Source organism: Saimiri boliviensis, chromosome 14, assembly GCF_048565385.1.
Source record: "Saimiri boliviensis isolate mSaiBol1 chromosome 14, mSaiBol1.pri, whole genome shotgun sequence".
NCBI lineage: Eukaryota > Metazoa > Chordata > Mammalia > Primates > Cebidae > Saimiri > Saimiri boliviensis.
This window is the reverse complement of record NC_133462.1, coordinates 59,782,655-59,798,890: the sequence shown is the minus strand read 5'-3', so window position 1 is coordinate 59,798,890 and position 16,236 is coordinate 59,782,655. Positions and strand designations below refer to the sequence as shown.

General features: G+C 40.5%; 1 protein-coding gene across 6 annotated transcripts in view; it reads right to left on the bottom strand.

Moving 5' to 3' along the window:
- The window catches only part of CD55 (CD55 molecule (Cromer blood group)), a 40,332-nt gene extending 34,925 nt beyond the window's left edge, over positions 1 to 5,407 (bottom strand). For all 6 annotated transcript variants that reach the window (XM_039463477.2, XM_010341000.3, XM_074385112.1 and 3 more), the window contains exons 1-5: positions 5,017 to 5,407; positions 4,341 to 4,526; positions 2,271 to 2,462; positions 1,298 to 1,397; positions 261 to 346 (exon numbers count right to left, since the gene is read on the bottom strand). In XM_039463477.2, the coding sequence (XP_039319411.1) occupies positions 261 to 346; positions 1,298 to 1,397; positions 2,271 to 2,462; positions 4,341 to 4,526; positions 5,017 to 5,146 (694 nt within the window). In that variant the 5' untranslated portion in view covers positions 5,147 to 5,407. The remainder of the gene's footprint in view (positions 1 to 260; positions 347 to 1,297; positions 1,398 to 2,270; positions 2,463 to 4,340; positions 4,527 to 5,016) is intronic.
- Between the last annotated feature and the right edge of the window lie 10,829 nt (positions 5,408 to 16,236).

Here is a 16,236-nt window from a genome sequence, read left to right as displayed (position 1 = left end):
TGACCAAGTCCAATACAAACCCTAAGTTTGTTTTTAATCCTCATTCTATAGTTCAGGAACTGGGACTCAGAAAACTTGATGGTTTATCTTCACAGCTAATAAATTGAGAAGCACCACTAGAAAAGGTCTTAAAATTAGCAAAGCACTCATATATTTAAAGGTGGGTTGGCTACAAATACACACTGTGCTAACTCTTAATGGGCAGAAATTAATTTATCATTGAGCACTCACCTGCATGTTTAGATTTTTTTAAATCTTACCTCTGCACTCTGGCAATGGGTCACTCCACTGAACAGAGTTGCCTGAGACAAGACAAATGCTAGAAGTCTCGCCATATAATTTGTACCTAAAGCAATAGGGGAAGAGAAATAGTTTGTTACATTCACACATATTTGACTTTCCTCAAATTCTCCAGGTTATTATCTTAAAATATTGACTATAGCAGTAGGTGAAGATAAAACAGTAGGTGATAAAAGTCCACACAGTAGTTTAAAGGAAAAAAATTAAGTTTAAAAAGGTGACATGCAAAGAGTAAAAACGGGTAAGACATGCACATTTTTTATGTGCATGGAGAAGGTGTTAGAATACACGAAGTGTTTTAAAACATTTTTAAATGACATAGATGATTGAACATTTTATAATTCTGAGTTCTAAACATAGGCTTCATAGAATATACTTATATTTAAAGAGTTTAAAGTAGTTCCCAGATTTTATAAAGAATAGGGACACATAGTAAAATAGAATAATTTACAGATATGACATGAAAAAATAAATGTAAAGTTTTCAACAGTATCTGAGACACTGATGGTACTCAATGAGTGAGTTCCTTTTCCCTATATAGAGAACTTATCAAAGAACTTAGTTTAGAATATTTTCACACTAGGAATGTCTTTAACTCATGCTGTTTTGTAACAGCTTGTTTGCATATAGATAAACTCATAAGCAAAGTCATTATTTAGGTCAATTAAAGACTGGTTTAGTATTTAACATTTGAAGAATTATTTCTGCAAGTAACATCATCTCAAATTTTTTATTAATCACATTTAAATGTTTTTATTGAATCATATATGTACTGAAATCAGAATTTAGAGAATTTGGTGGTATAAGAAATCTTTCTTTCTTGCCCCATTTTACTAAATTTAACTGTGAGGAGCTCATGATGAAGGGTCTTTCAGGAGAGGGATTGTTTGAGTTGCTACCAGCTGTGAATACCAGTCATGAAACTAACAATCTCATCTTAAATCCTAATTTGTTTTCTAATTTCCTAAACACAGGGTTTTAGTATGCCCAAACTTACCCTGGGTTACATGAGAAGGTGATGGAAGCACCAAATAATGTGCCATCTGGTATGTTAATGTTACCATTTAGTAGTTCTCCAGGATTACGGCACGATCGCTCTAGAATAGAATACACATAGATTTTTTTTAAATTAAATTATCAGGCATACAAACAAAGAAGGTAACTATGTGAGGTGGTGGATATATTAATTCACTTGACTGTGTTAATCATTTCACAATGTGGACATATATCAAAACATGTTGTACAACTAAAATTTGTTGATTATACTTCAATAAAGCTGGGGGAAATTTTGAAAAAATTATCAAGCACATATATGCAACTTCATCATCTGAACCATTGATATTTCTCACCCTTAGACTTCTTTTTTATATTATTATTATTTTTCAGATGGAGCTTCACTCTGTTGCTCAGGCTGGAGTGTGGTGACACAATTTTAGCTCACTGCAACCTCTGCCTCCTGGGTTCAAGGGATTCTCCTACCTCAGCCTCCCAAGAAGCTGGGATGACAGGTGTGCGCCACCACACCCAGCTAATTTTTGTATTTTGAGTAGTCAGGGTTTCATCACGTTGGCCAGGCTGGTCTCAATCCCCGGACCTCAAGTGGTCCACCTGCCTTGCCCTCCCAAAGTGCTGGGATTACAGACACGAGCCACCATGCCTGACCGTTAGTCTTCTTTAATTCAAATTTCACTTTATAATAAGTTTTGGAAAAGCGACATATTTAGAATATATATGTATTTTATTTTAGGTAACCTCAAACTAATTAAATGTGAAATTTTCGAGTGAATAAGTATTCCTACCACATAAGTAGTTTGTCTAATTCAAAATCAATTAACACTCATGGTCCTATCAAGAAATATCCTAAATAATAAATAGTATATACATACAGAGTTCTAGCATGAACGAGGGAAGGAATACTATTTCCCCCAAACACCAGATGGTTGGAAATGCTTTTTAAAAATTTTACTTACTTTTACAAAATTCAGGTGCTGTGGACCATTGCAAATTCTGAAGGCAAGTTACTTTTCTTGATAGAGAAGGGTCTCTTCTGTAACCTGGACGGCAGTCATATTGTATAACAGTACCGACTGGAAAATAATTCTGACTGATATGAGGCGGTGCGAGGGCTGCAAAACTTAGTCTGGGTGGTGCATTGCAGCTACCTGAAAGTATTAACAAAAGCAATAACAAAAAAAGTAGTATTTTGTTTTATAATCTATATTTAATTAATTGGACCCTAAATCACCCTTCTTTACTGCTTTGTACATACTTGGTATTTAACTATATTAATATCACCATGGCACTTGCAATCTACCAGATGCATTCACATGTATACTTTATTTCCTAGTTACCAGAGGTTTAGGAAGTAGAGTTGGCACACAGATATCACTATCTCCACTTTAAAAAAGTAACAATAATATTTAAGTTCTCTGGCACAGTTCTGGCATCCAAAAAATGTTAATTTCCTTATTGTGCCCTAAAGAACTACACAACACCATATAGTACAGGGATAGGGTATTTCCACACCCCTGGACTAATGTCCTGCACAACAATAACAATAGCAGCTAATATTGATTGAACACTTCTAAATGTTTTACACTTAAACTCATTTAATTCCCATAAGCCTTGGGGTCGAGAATCAGATGAGTCAATTGCATACGTAGAGTATTTACATCTATAAACAGCTGGGCAAATGTGAATCTAGAGAGGCATGGTCAAGTGGAAAGGTCATTGGATTTGTAGTCAGAGGGCCCGAGTTTACCCCTCGTTTTTGGGATAAAAGCTGCTGCTCTTGAGGAAGTTATTTAACTACAAGGACCTGTCTCCTTCACTACAAAATGAGGATAAGAGCCCCAACTTACCTCATGAGGTTTTTAAGGATTAAATAAAGTAATAACATGGGGAAAAGTTATCAATTCTAAACCATGATACGTGTGCAAAGACTATGTACTTGATCCTACTGCCTCTATCGTGGATAAAAATAAAAAGTTAAAGCCTATTTCACGCGTCGCTTCTGAGTATTTGTGGCAATTTCTGTATTTACTGTAGCTTCCATTGATCTAAGTTGTTCAAAGTCAGGTGATGGACTATCTTTACCCATATATCTAAATGCTGATACAGGGCTATGTAAATAACAGATTTTTTTCCTCCAAAATAATGCCAATATATATTTTATGAAACCAAAGGGCACATGAGGTGTGAATGACTGTATGTATATTCACCTAAAACAAGCAATCTTGATCTACTAGATAACTTAATATCAAACACAGTTACTGTGTTAGCCCCAAAACTTCACTGGGCCTTTTATTCATTTTTAGCTGGAGTGTGACGTGCCAACAAGGTAAACCTGGGGTTCAATCAATCAACCTATCTACATCCCAATTTATATATACATACATCCCTATATATATCCCAATTTATATATGTATATATATATCCATATATATATCCCAATTTATGTATATACACATATGTTTTCAAAGTAGCAAGAAGAGAAGATTTGGAATATTCTCCACACAAACGCTAAGTGTTTGAGGTGCTGGCTATCTCAATTACCATGATTGATCATGACACATCGTATGCATGTGTCAAAATATCACGCATACCCTATAAATATGTACAAGTAGATTTTGAAGTAAATATTGAGAGCTTTTAAAAATGCCACCACAGGGTTCTGTTTGGCAAGTCCTACTTTACAAAATGATATTTAAGAAAACAGATCACTTATGCTGTGTCTCAAGGCAATCGCCAAATACATTTTATATATTTACTCCCTAAACAATACCTATTGTTTACTACTGTTTCTCTACGAGTTCGTTCAAGAGGTATCCAGTGTTAGGAAGAAAAGCTCTTAATGAAGCAGCAGGATCTACTCAGGGAGGTGAATGCCTTTAATTAGCTGGAGTGTGACGTGCCAACAAGGTAAACCTGGGGTTTAAAAACGCTAGAAAACGATCAATTGCTGGTCACTCCAAAGACATATAAAAATAAATGAGATACATTCCATTCTCATAGCTTTTCTAAAAGGATGAAGAACTTACGATTGCAGAACTCTTCAATATCTGTCCACTGACCGTCCTGACGGCAGATCACGGAGTCCTTGGAGCCAGGGATTTTTACATAGCTTTCATTACATTGGTACGTCACGACGGCGTCCTCGGGAAAGCTTGTACGGTTTCCCAAAGCTGGCTGGGCATTAGGCACATCTGGGGGAAGGCCACAGTCACCTGGGGAGGCAAAAGCAGAACTGAAGGGAGGGACTATCGAGTGTCCTCACAGATGCTGTTTTTAAGACACATGCTCCCTTGAAATGCCACGCCTGAAGGTGACCGCAAGTTCACAGACCCGTGTGCTGCAGGCGGCTATGCTCCGTGTCGCGAGTGGGGAGCGGCCAGCGGTCTGGCCTCCCACCCTTTTAGACCAGCTTTTTCGGGGGTTCAGGATACTCTGTCGTTGAGCCCTCCCTTTCGATTTTCCCAGGTTAGGCGGCTCCGCAAACCCAGCCGGGGACTCTTTAACCCTCCGCGCCGACCCCTAAAGCCAAGTCAGCTGGGGGCCGACGCAGCAGGAGGTCCAAACGCTGGTGAGCGGTGAGAGCCACGACCGCGGGCCACGCGCTCCCCCTGCCGGGTCCCCGGCCCCTGTGCGCGTCTCGGAGACCGACCGAGACCGCCCACCCAGCCCAGGGTCTTCCCCGGCCGCCGGGTCCCCACTCACCCCGCACAGCCGGCAGGCACAGCAGCAGCAGCAGCAGCAGCCCCGGCAGCCCCCCGAAGAGGCGCAGCGCCGCGGGCACGCTCGGCTGCGCAACAGTCATGGCGCGCGGGGTCAGGGCCGGAGACGCCATCACTTCGCAGCACACCCAGCAGCGAGAGCAGGTTGCAGTGAGCAGCAGCAGCGCCTCCCGGCTCCGCAATACCAGCTAAATGAGCGCCGTGGGCGGGGGCGGGGTCGGGGCTCCGTATCATCAAGGGTGGGACAAAGAAGACGGGCGGAGTAGGGGTTTGTTGAGGTCAGAGGTGCGCGGCGTCCCCTGCCCCTGGGAGCCGCGGACTAGGGGACGAGAGCACTGGGACGGAGAAGGAGCTCTCCGGCAACCCCGGCTGAGACTCACCCTCTCCACTGCTGGGTGGGGCCTGCGATGACCTGCCTTCTGGAAACGTAAATACGGTATCTTCTTGCTCCGTAAACGCAGACGGGGTGGGAACGGGAGAGGGGGAGGGGTGCCCGCGTGTCGCAGGATAAAGATCGCTGGCCTTGCCGCCCCAACCAGAGTTCGTCTAAGCGGAGCATCCGCGGGCTTGGGTGCTGCCAAGTCGAGCTGCAGGTGCAGTGCCCTCCCGGCATCGTGGGCCTTCTCCTGGGAGGTCTATCAAAGGCCAGCACGAGGGTGGGGAAATAACTAGGGAGGCAGCGCGTTACCTCCTAGGACATTCTCTAACGTGAAAGCAGAGAAACAGGTTGAGTAACACAGCAGGGAGTGAGCATTGTTGACACCTTGTTCGGGTGGCAGTTAACTTTCTTCATCCGGCTTCTCCTTATTTATCAAAGACATCACTTTGGGATTACTCCAGCCTGACTGTAGAGAGAAATTCGTGTGTGTGTGTGTGTGTGTGTGTGTGTGTGTGTGTGTGTGTGGTGGGGGGGGAGTCGGGAATGGGTGAGGTAACAACAGACAGACCCCAAAAAGCTGAATGGTGGTGGGGTGGATTTTAAGAGGAAGGCTTGTTACAAACCCTTAAGAATAAATAGCCTAAGGTTTACAAGACGGGCCAGAAATAAGAATTACGTAGGGAGTTTTTGTTTGTTTGTTTGTTTGTTTTAAATCCAGAGGCCCAAACTGCACCTTAGACAAATTAAATCAGCATCTCTGAGGATGGGACTGGGTATCAGGATTAAAGTGCTGTACTGTGCAGCCAGGTTGAGAACTAGAGACCTGTATGGTACTGGTCAGAGTAAAGATCTAGCCAGCCCACGAACACCCCTGTTGCGGGAAGTAGAAAAGTTTCTTCTTAAAGTTTCCTTTCTTGTTAAAGAGTAAGTGTGCTAACAACTTTGTTAAGCCCTATCCTGTGTTAAACGTGCCATCCTTACAGGTACGTAGTACATTCTATGTCCTTGTACTTTAACCAAGATATCTGTGCTCACAGGCATGTCCCAGCTCTTCATTGCTTTTGCCTGTTTAGAAAAGTTTTAAGTTATTAGCCAATAGGGTTTTAGTTTAGATTGTGAGGTCTGGCTCCAGCCAACGGAGATCAGACACAGCAGTAAGGACAACTCCAAATGTGTAAGGAATGTGTCTGTTTTCCTTTGTTCATTGTACTCTTGTGGCATGTTGCCTAGCTAGCTAGGGTACTCTTCCTACAGTCCGGGAAGTAAAAATGCCTTGCGGAAAGATCCTTTGTCTCAGTGCTAATTTTTCTTTGCGGCACCGAGCATCCATTTCCAACACCTATCAAAAACAGAAAGGATATAGATGGCAAGGTGGATTTCCCATCTTCATAAAGAATAGCTTCAAAAACATGTTTGCCTATAGTAATTTATCTGTGTCTGGCTAGCAGAGCCCCAGACTAGATTTCTTTTTCCTTAAATGCCTTACCTGGCTAAGTGAAATTTCTTACTTGGAATTATACTTTGCTCCATGGACCAGCTGTGGGGGTATTTGTATTCTTCCCTGAAGGTGTTTTGACAGTTCTTTACTCTTTACATTGGTATGAGCTTTGTAAGGAGGAAAACAATTTTCAACTATAGTGGGTTTCTTTGACCCATTCTCACTGTGTAGAACCAAACCCTATGTTGCCCATTGCTGGAACCAATCCTACAGTGATTCCAAGTAAGGGACTACTGTTGGATTTCATTGAAACCTAACAATATTTGAACATTTTAGAGTTTAGAAGTTAGGGTGCAGGGCTTACAACCATCTAGTGTCATCCTCATTTAATGTTAAAATACCTTACTTTTACTCCCATATCAGAAATAAAAACACAAGGTATGTCAGGACCCGGCAGTGTTTAGAAGTAGTACCAGCTCTTCATTTATTCTACCTAATAACCTCCAATAACGTTTACCACCACTCCCTTCTGTGCTGCCTTTAGAAACAGGTCATCTTCATTCCTGCTTGGGCTCACAGAATTGGTGTGAAAGGCAAGGTAGCATTATGAAAAGACAGGTTCAAGTAAACCAGTTATACAGCTGTCAGAAGACTTAACATTGAAGTCTGTTAAAGCTCTCTACGTGTTTATTATGTGAATGTCACAGCTTCTTTTTGCAGAGAAAACAATGAGCTCTGCAAAGTGTCAAAAATATTATCTCTGTCACCCAGCTTAGTGACCCTGAATGGCCTAAGCATCCACCTTCCAGAATACTTAGTTCTTGGTAATACCTTTTTTTAAAAGGAAAGTTTGGCCAGGCCTGGTGGCTCATGCCTGTAATCTCAGCAGTTTGGGAGGCCAAGGCAGGCGGATCACCTGAGGTCGGGAGTTCCAGACTAGCCTGGTTGACATGGTAAAACACCGTTTCTACTAAAAATACAGAAAATTAGCCGGGTGTTGTGGTGGACACCTGTAATCTCAACTACTAGGGAGGCTAATACAGAAGAATCACTTGAACCTGGGAGGCAGAGGTTGCAGTGAGCTGAGATCATGTCATTGCATTCCAGCCTGGGCGATGAGAGTGAAACTCTGTCTCAAAAAAAAAAAAAAAAAGAACAGTTACTGGTTGGAGTCTTTAGTAATAGTTACAACCACCCAAATTTCAACATTCTGGGAGGAAGGAAGCAAAGAAATCCACTATGCATTTACTCAACTTAGAAAAGGGATCTGTGATAAAATTTATGTATTCCTAAGAAAAAGCAAATATGTGAATTTATAACTTACTGAAGATTATTTTAAATAAATGGCTGCATTTGTTGTGTTCCAGTTGCTTTATACACACCATACCATTTCACTAACAATACTTCATGAAGTGATGATAACTACCCACATTTTACAGACAAGGAAACAGGCTGAGGGGCTGTTTATCAAAGTCCATGCACTAACTCGTGACCAGGCTAGAATCTAAACCTAGTTTGATTCAAAAACCTATACTTCTCCTGTCCTATCATATTTCTCCTGTCCTACCATACTACTTTCTTTTTATTGGAATCAGCAAAAATCTCTTGTATGCAGAGGACAATGAACTAGGTACTTGGGGAGGTGATTTGGGAACCCAGGGGCTTATGGTGTGAGCAATAGTTCCAAAGCTTCATACCTTATCTACCAGAAACTGGCTATGTGTCTTCAGCTGAGGCACTGTGCCTCTCAAAGGCTTATTTCTGCATTGATAAAAAAGCATTTGGCAGTAAAATAGTCTATACAGAGCTTCCAATTCAAAAGAAGCTTATGTAATTAGGTCAAAATACAAAGAAAATAGGTTCGTGATTTTGTCAGAGCAAAGGACCACAGCTTTTGTCCCAGGAACCAACAATGATGAAATCAAAGACTGTTTAATAAACTTCCTTAGTACACAAAAACGCACTAAGTGTCAATACTTGTGTTTGAGAATCTATACTCTAGTAGGGAGGTTTTCCGTGATAAATGCTATGCAAATGTCGTAACCAAAGTGGTATAGGGCTTCAGAAAGGAGAGAAGGCAGCGTGGTAATTGGGATCGGGGAGGCTAATGGCCTGGCGAGTCAAGTAAATATGACAAATATTAATGCAATAGGGCAAAAATAGGGTAAGATACAAACAAAGGTTTGGGGTCAGGAAAAGGCCCATTGATTCCAAGAGTAGTAGAGTTTAGGGACAGCATGGAGAACTGAAGTGAGGCAATGGAAGAAGAGGCTGAGAGACAGTCTGGGAAGAGATTTGAGAGTGCCTTAAAGACAAGTCCTGTGCCTTTTACACTATTCAGAAGCATTAAAGGACTGGACAGTTGTATGGAGGAAGCACATAGGTAATTTGGAATTTGCATAAAAGATGCTGGAATGGGAATGACTGTGTAAGCAAAGATCCAATTTAGCTAACTACAATAGTCCAGGTGTTTAAGATTAGAGAACAAAAATGTGTTCAGTTTTAAAATTACATTAAGGAGTTTCAGTCCTGTTGCTCTATAAAACTCCTGACGCAATTATTATAGACTTTTGAGTTTCCACTCCTGCTCTGACCAAACAAGTTTCAAAGTAATAACCCACAGAGTTTGGCAACTAATTAGATAAGGAACAGCGGGGAGAAGATGTTAAAGATGACTTGGAAGTTTGGAATTTGTGAGATTAGGGGCCCTATTTAAAAGAGCTATCCATTCCAGAGTCAGGAGGTAATTTAGGGAAAGAAGAACAAATTCACCTTTACACTTGCTGAATTTTAAATGCCGTGGCAGAGTGTCTATGTGGAGATGTCCAGCATGCAACTGAAATGGAGGCAAGACTGAGCTGGAGCGGGTGGAGACATGGCTGCAGGCAGATTTGAACCAAGGGAGTATGTGAAAATAGAAACGCAGAGTCTCTGCCGGGCGCGGTGGCTCAAGCCTGTAATCCCAGCACTTTGGGAGGCCGAGGCGGGTGGATCACGAGGTCAAGAGATCGAGACCATCTTGGTCAACATGGTGAAACCCCGTCTCCACTAAAAATACAAAACATTAGCTGGGCATGGTGGCGCGTGCCTGTAATCCCAGCTACTCAGGAGGCTGAGGCAGGAGAATCGCCTGAACCCAGGAGGCGGAGGTTGCGGTGAGCCGAGATCGCGCCATTGCACTCCAGCCTGGGTAACAAGAGCGAAACTCCATCTCAAAAAAAAAAAAAAAAAAAAAGAAACGCAGAGTCTCGAGGTATGAGACATGAGGAGCCCCACGTTTGACAGTGCAAATGACAAAGAAAGGAAACAAGCCGGTAGTGGAAAGGAAAGAAGATTGTGCAGTTTCCTGAAAGCCAAGGGATACAAAACTGTGAGCAAATATCACCCTCATTGCAAGTGAATCAGCTGGTATTTAGGGAAGTTAAGAAACTAGCCCCAAACTGAATAGCAGTATGGGGCAGTAGTACTAGGACTAAGGATCTTAACGCCTCTTTTAGACTGCCCAGGCATCATTCTTTCAGGAAATCTCCCTTGCCATGACATCATGCCTGGTACCTTCCTCTGTGCTACCAAAGTACTCAATGTGCCTATCTGTTCCTCACATCTAAGGAACCAGTTTATTTCATATTTACATTCTAACTCAGCGTAGATTTATTCCCCACTTATGGTAAAATGGCCGATGTCGGGGGGTACTTTATATTGAGGCATTTTTGTCATGCAGCTGCAAATACAAGCAATTCTCCTTCACAGAATAAGGGTATTTTTTAAAATAAATGAAAACAAATGAGTGGACTCTGCTGTTTCTTATACATGAGTTCTTTTCTCCAGTAATTCACTAATCAAGGTATCCGTGTATTGCAGCAGACATAGTAGTTTTTTTTCAGCAGGACCTAGGAAAAAGTGGCCTAACGCCATGTGACATGTTCACGATGAGTTGGCATCCTGCCCTGCAGCTGGCTTTTCTGTGCGTGTGAGAATAGGCTCAGCAGCCAAGTGAAAATGCAATGTTTGACTTATGTGAGCAAATATTTCTTGGCTAAGACCTAGTTTTCTGAGACATCAGGGAATTTTTGCTACCTCTACTTTGGAGGTAGGGGCAGGAACAGAAAAAGAGTGTGTGTGTGTGTGTGTGTGTGTGCGCATGCACACACGTGAGACTGTGTTCATGTGTGAACTTCAAACAGATGAATGTTTCACATAACAAGACTTGGCCAATTTACATGAAATCTGTAAAAATAGACATGTCATGACATACAATTGGAAAAATCTGTAAAAGCAATATGAAATTCTCAGATATTAGCCGGGTGGAGCTCAGAAGTGGTTCTCCTTATCCTTTCCCCACCCAGTAGTATTTTTCCTTTAGGAAAGATTAGGTCATTTACAAAGTTTCAGAATGATTTAAACATTGGATTCTTTCCCTGACTCCACTGTAGTCCCATCTGCAGTTTGTTTACCTTGGTTAATCAGCTTGCAAGTTAAGAAGCAGATTTACAATTTAAAGTTATTACAATTGCACAAGGGTGTGGAGGAAAGAAAGAAGCAATTCACATTGAAGGGATCACCTTTCATTGATACTCTCACTTTGAGGTCTAACCTTGCTTAACCATCCAGCAATGCCATGAGTTACTATTATTACTTCCATTTGCTCATGTTGGAACAGGTTCAGGGAGCAAAATGATTGGGTAAGACAATACAGATGGCAAAGCTAAGCAAAATTTGAACATGTAGCGGGGAGATCCCGTAAGAGCCGAGGCAGGAGCAAAAGGCCTCAGCCTATTTCCGTATAAATAATGAAGAAGAAAGTAACTAGAAATATAACCGTAGTAGTTATTAGTTATTCATAGGTGATCTTAGTTATTCATAGGTGATCCTAATTCTTTTACTAATGCCTCTCAGGTCAGAAGTGTGAACCTGGGGTGACATTGTGAAATGAACGACACTAAGGCAAGATGCCCTAAGCCCTCTGTCACGCCCGCATAAGGGCTGCTGCAGGGCGCCTCGGCTGCGCGGCAGTGCCAGTGCTGGGAAAGCGCCCACTGTTTAGCCAGCTAGGGAAGGAGACGTCCAAGATGGCTGAGACGTCTCCTTCCTGAGGAAGTTTGGAGAAACTTCTGCTTCTCCAAGCTCTTGTGGTGAGGCCCGCAGACATCCGGGGGCTTAACTGTCTACGCGATGCTGTGCTTCGGTGCTCACGTTCCACGTCCACTCTCCTGTTCTGCTTCTGCACCTGGTTCCTTTTTTCTTAGAAAAGATAATCAGCAATAGTAATAGAAATCTTAATGTTTTAGTTCTTTCTTGATAACTATGGAAAAGGTGCTGATGCATTATGCTCCTTACCTCACTTTGGGTGCCAGAAATTCCTGAGCCCCTACCTGAATGACACAGGACATACTTGACACTACCACTCCCATGCCCTACCCACCCTGTCCTCAGATCTACAATTCTAAAAGTGAGAGCGTCCCGGCATTCAGGGCCACTGCTTGTCTCCAAGATTTGGGTAGCAGTGGACCCCTGGACCCAAACTCTCTTTTCTCTATCTCTATGTCTTGTGTCTTTCATTTCCACAATTTCTCATCTTCGCACCAGCTGGGAGGGGCTCACAGAGCCCTGTAGAGGTAGACCCTATAGTACTCAGGTCTGGGGAGATTTAAAATTATGCTTCTTCCACTCTACGTGTTACCTTTTGTTTGTTGGTGCATAATGGAGACTAAAGGGTTTCCTGATCTTTCTCAAAATATTCACTGGTGAGTATTTTCCTAGCACTGTTCTTTCGGTTGTCAAATAAAATCCATTTACATAAATGATGATCATTTCTCTAGAATAAATTGTACTTTCTCATATAGCCAAATGTTCTGCTATGAAGAAGGGAATTTACTTCAAACAATAATTGCAAGTTTTGTTTAAAACACTTCTGTTTCTCAAGGACCCCATCTAATAGCACCTCCCCTATTATTTCTGTGACATACTTTCCGTCTGATGTTTCCAAAGCACATGGCCTCATTCTGATGTCACTTAGTACATTCAGCCCAAAGGTCTATAATAATTATGTCAGGGTTTGTTTTTGTGTGTGTCAGGGTTTGTATGGAAAAGAACCAATTTGGAAAATACCTCAGTAACTTCTTATATAAGACACTTACCATATGACTTGATAATCCCATTTCTAAGTATAGAAAAGGAAAAATAAAAATGTCTACAAAGATTTGTACATAAATGTTTATAGCAGCTTTATAACAGCTCCAAGCTGGCAACGATTCATAAATAGCCTGAATGGTTAAACAAATTGTGGCACTTCCATACGATGAACACTACTTCCCATTAAAAAAGAACAAATTATTGATACACACAACAATAAGAATGCATTTCAAAAACTTGCTGAAAGTTGGAAACTGGGCACATAGAGTGCATATTATATGATTTTATTTAGATGAAATTCTAGAAAAAGAAAAATCAACTTATGATAATAGAAATCAAAGTAATGACTGGAGTGGGGAGTGCAAGAGGATAGGAGAATTTACTGCAAAATGACCAAAGGGAACTTTTGGGGGAAAAATGTTCTATCTATTTATTGGGGTAGTGGTCACATGGTATGTCCATTTGTTAAGACCCATTAACTGGATACTTTGAATGTTACTATTTGTTTTATGTAAATTATACCTCAGTGAAGTTGATTACAAATCATAAAATAGAATCAAAGTTTTCAGATGTGGAATTGGTGGGCTCTGGCAACAATGAATCAACTGGGTTATATGTCAAGGATAGCACAGCCAAATAAACCTTTTCTCTTTTTGCCCCCTAATTTAGTCAATCAGTTTGAAGTAATGTTAACCATGGATGTGAAATAATCAGAGCCCAGCAAAAACAACATGAATGAGCTTTGCTGACGTGCAAAAAACTGAGTTGTTTTATATATATGAGAAAATTGGCAAAATCTCAAAACAATTATACGTATTGCATTGGCCATTTGATGTGGATAGTATAATCCCAGTTGTTTACTGTATTCTGAGAGGTGCAGTGTTGAATCAGAATGCTCACCAATTACCAAGCCATCCACAGGAACTTCCGATGCAATTTCCCACCAAAGGATAAACAAGGAGATTCTGTTCTCCATACTGTTTGATCCCAGCCTGTTCTTACTGCTGTGTCCGAAGAGCTAGTGATAGGTTCTCAGCGCTAATGAGGTAAATTTATGTATCTTTTCCACAACACCTTTCACCTGCTCAATGAATCCCTACTAAATTTTGTGCAAGGATAATGTGGCAGACAGAAATAATGACAGAAACAATTTAGATGAATGCAGGACATCTCTGGGGTGTTTTTCATTAACATCTCATTGTGAGATAGGTGTTATTATCATCTTCTAAATGAATTTCAATGATTCTCTAACAAGCCCAAAGTCATACATCTAATAATAATCAGGGTAAAGCATGAACCCACATCATCATCTGTCTGCAGGTTTTGTGCTTGGCTCATCACACCACCCACACTTCACAGTAAACTACAAAATACAAAGCAGATTCCTGCAAGCACCATATTTTAAAGGGTGCGGTGTATTTGCTGTGCTCACTCCAAGCACCAGAAGTTTACTCTATCATGGGTAATGTAACTACCCAGCAGATTCTTCCTGCCCACTGCCCAGTTAGAGCTGATTTATCCAAATGGGAATCATAGTAGAGAAAGTTTAATACACGCAGAGCTGGCTAAGTGGGAGACTGGCATTTTATTATTATTCACATCAGCCTCCCTCAAAATTCAGAGGCTAAAAGATTTTAAAAGATAGGTTTTTAAAAGATAGTTTGGCAGGCAGGGGGCTAGGCAATGGGGAATGCTGATAGGTTGGGTCAGGGATGGAATCATAGGGAGTCCAAGCTATCCTCTTGCATTAAGTCAGTTCCTGGTTGGGGGCCACAAAATCAGATGAGCCAATTTACCAGTCTGGGTGGCACCAGATGGTCTATCAGAATGCAGGGTCCTCAAACATCAATCTTAGGTTTTCTAATAGTAATGTTATCTGTCAGAGCAATTGAGGAGGTTAGAAATCTTGTGGCCTCTGGTTGCATGACTCCATAATTTCTCATCTTGTGGCTAATTTTGTTAGTTGTGCAAAGGCAGTCTTGTCCCCAAACAAGGAGGGAGTTTGTTTTGGGGAAGGCTGTTGTCGTCTTTGTCTCAAAACTAAACCACAAGCTAAATTCCTCTCAAAGTTAGTTCAGCCTATACCCAGGAATGAACAAGGGCAGCCTGGAAGTTAGAAGTAAGATGGGGTTGGTTAGGACAGATTTCTTTTACTGTCATAATTTTCCTATGTCACATTTTTTTTAGTGTCATAATTTTTGCAAAGGTGATTTCAGTAATGTAACTGGCTCAGATATATCTTTGTAATAATGTCTGCAGATTCTATTAATTCAGAAATTTAAGATAATAAGGTGCATTAAGAGAATAATATACCTATGCTTCAGAATGGACTGTGTCCATTTTACCAGTTAAGTTTAAATACATGTAAATAAATTAAAATGTAATATAAAATGCACTCAAATGTGGATAAAACTAGAATGTTACGCTGGTGTTAATTATCAAACAACAAACAGTAGTTATGCCTGCTTAGATATTTTCAACACTATAGTTACTTTCCATATGTCATTATCAGTTCCCCTTCAGGGACAGTGTGGTTACAAATGATCATTTTGGTGCCTCATTAAAGTTACAGAATTTAACCATTTCATACCCTCTTAAATAGACATTATGTTTAAACTGTTTACTTCTTTCATTCTCCACTATTTTTCTTAAGATTTTTAGCTGGAACACCAGCCTGAGGAGGTAATCCACAATATACAGAAAACAGATTTTAAGCCAAGAGATATTAAGCTTATGTAAACAGAGAATTTATAATGTGCTTAAATATCCAACTACACTGGAATGATTAAAAACCTTTTAGTACATAGACACACATTACTAAATACTATGCAATGATTAGTTATGTATACAAATAAATTTGTAAAGAAATATGAAATGTTTTATTAAAACTTTTAAGCAAGAAGAAAATTACATATTCTATATATAATCTGATGATCAGTTGTAACTGTGTATTAACATGGAAACAAAGTTATTCATAGAAAAGACTAAAAAATCTAACCAAAATGTTAACTAAGGCTATGGGAATAAGCTTAATGATTTTTCCTTTATGTATTTTTTCCATATTGAGCATGCTTTATTATTATATCTAGAAAGTTTTACTTTCATTTAAAGGAAATTCTGCTAGCCGATTCATAACCATAATAGGTATTTGATTATGCTGTATGGTAACTTGGTGAAACCTAGAAACTCATTTTTTATAAGGCAGATACTCTTACTTGAACATTTTGAAAACTGATTCCCTTTTAATTATATCT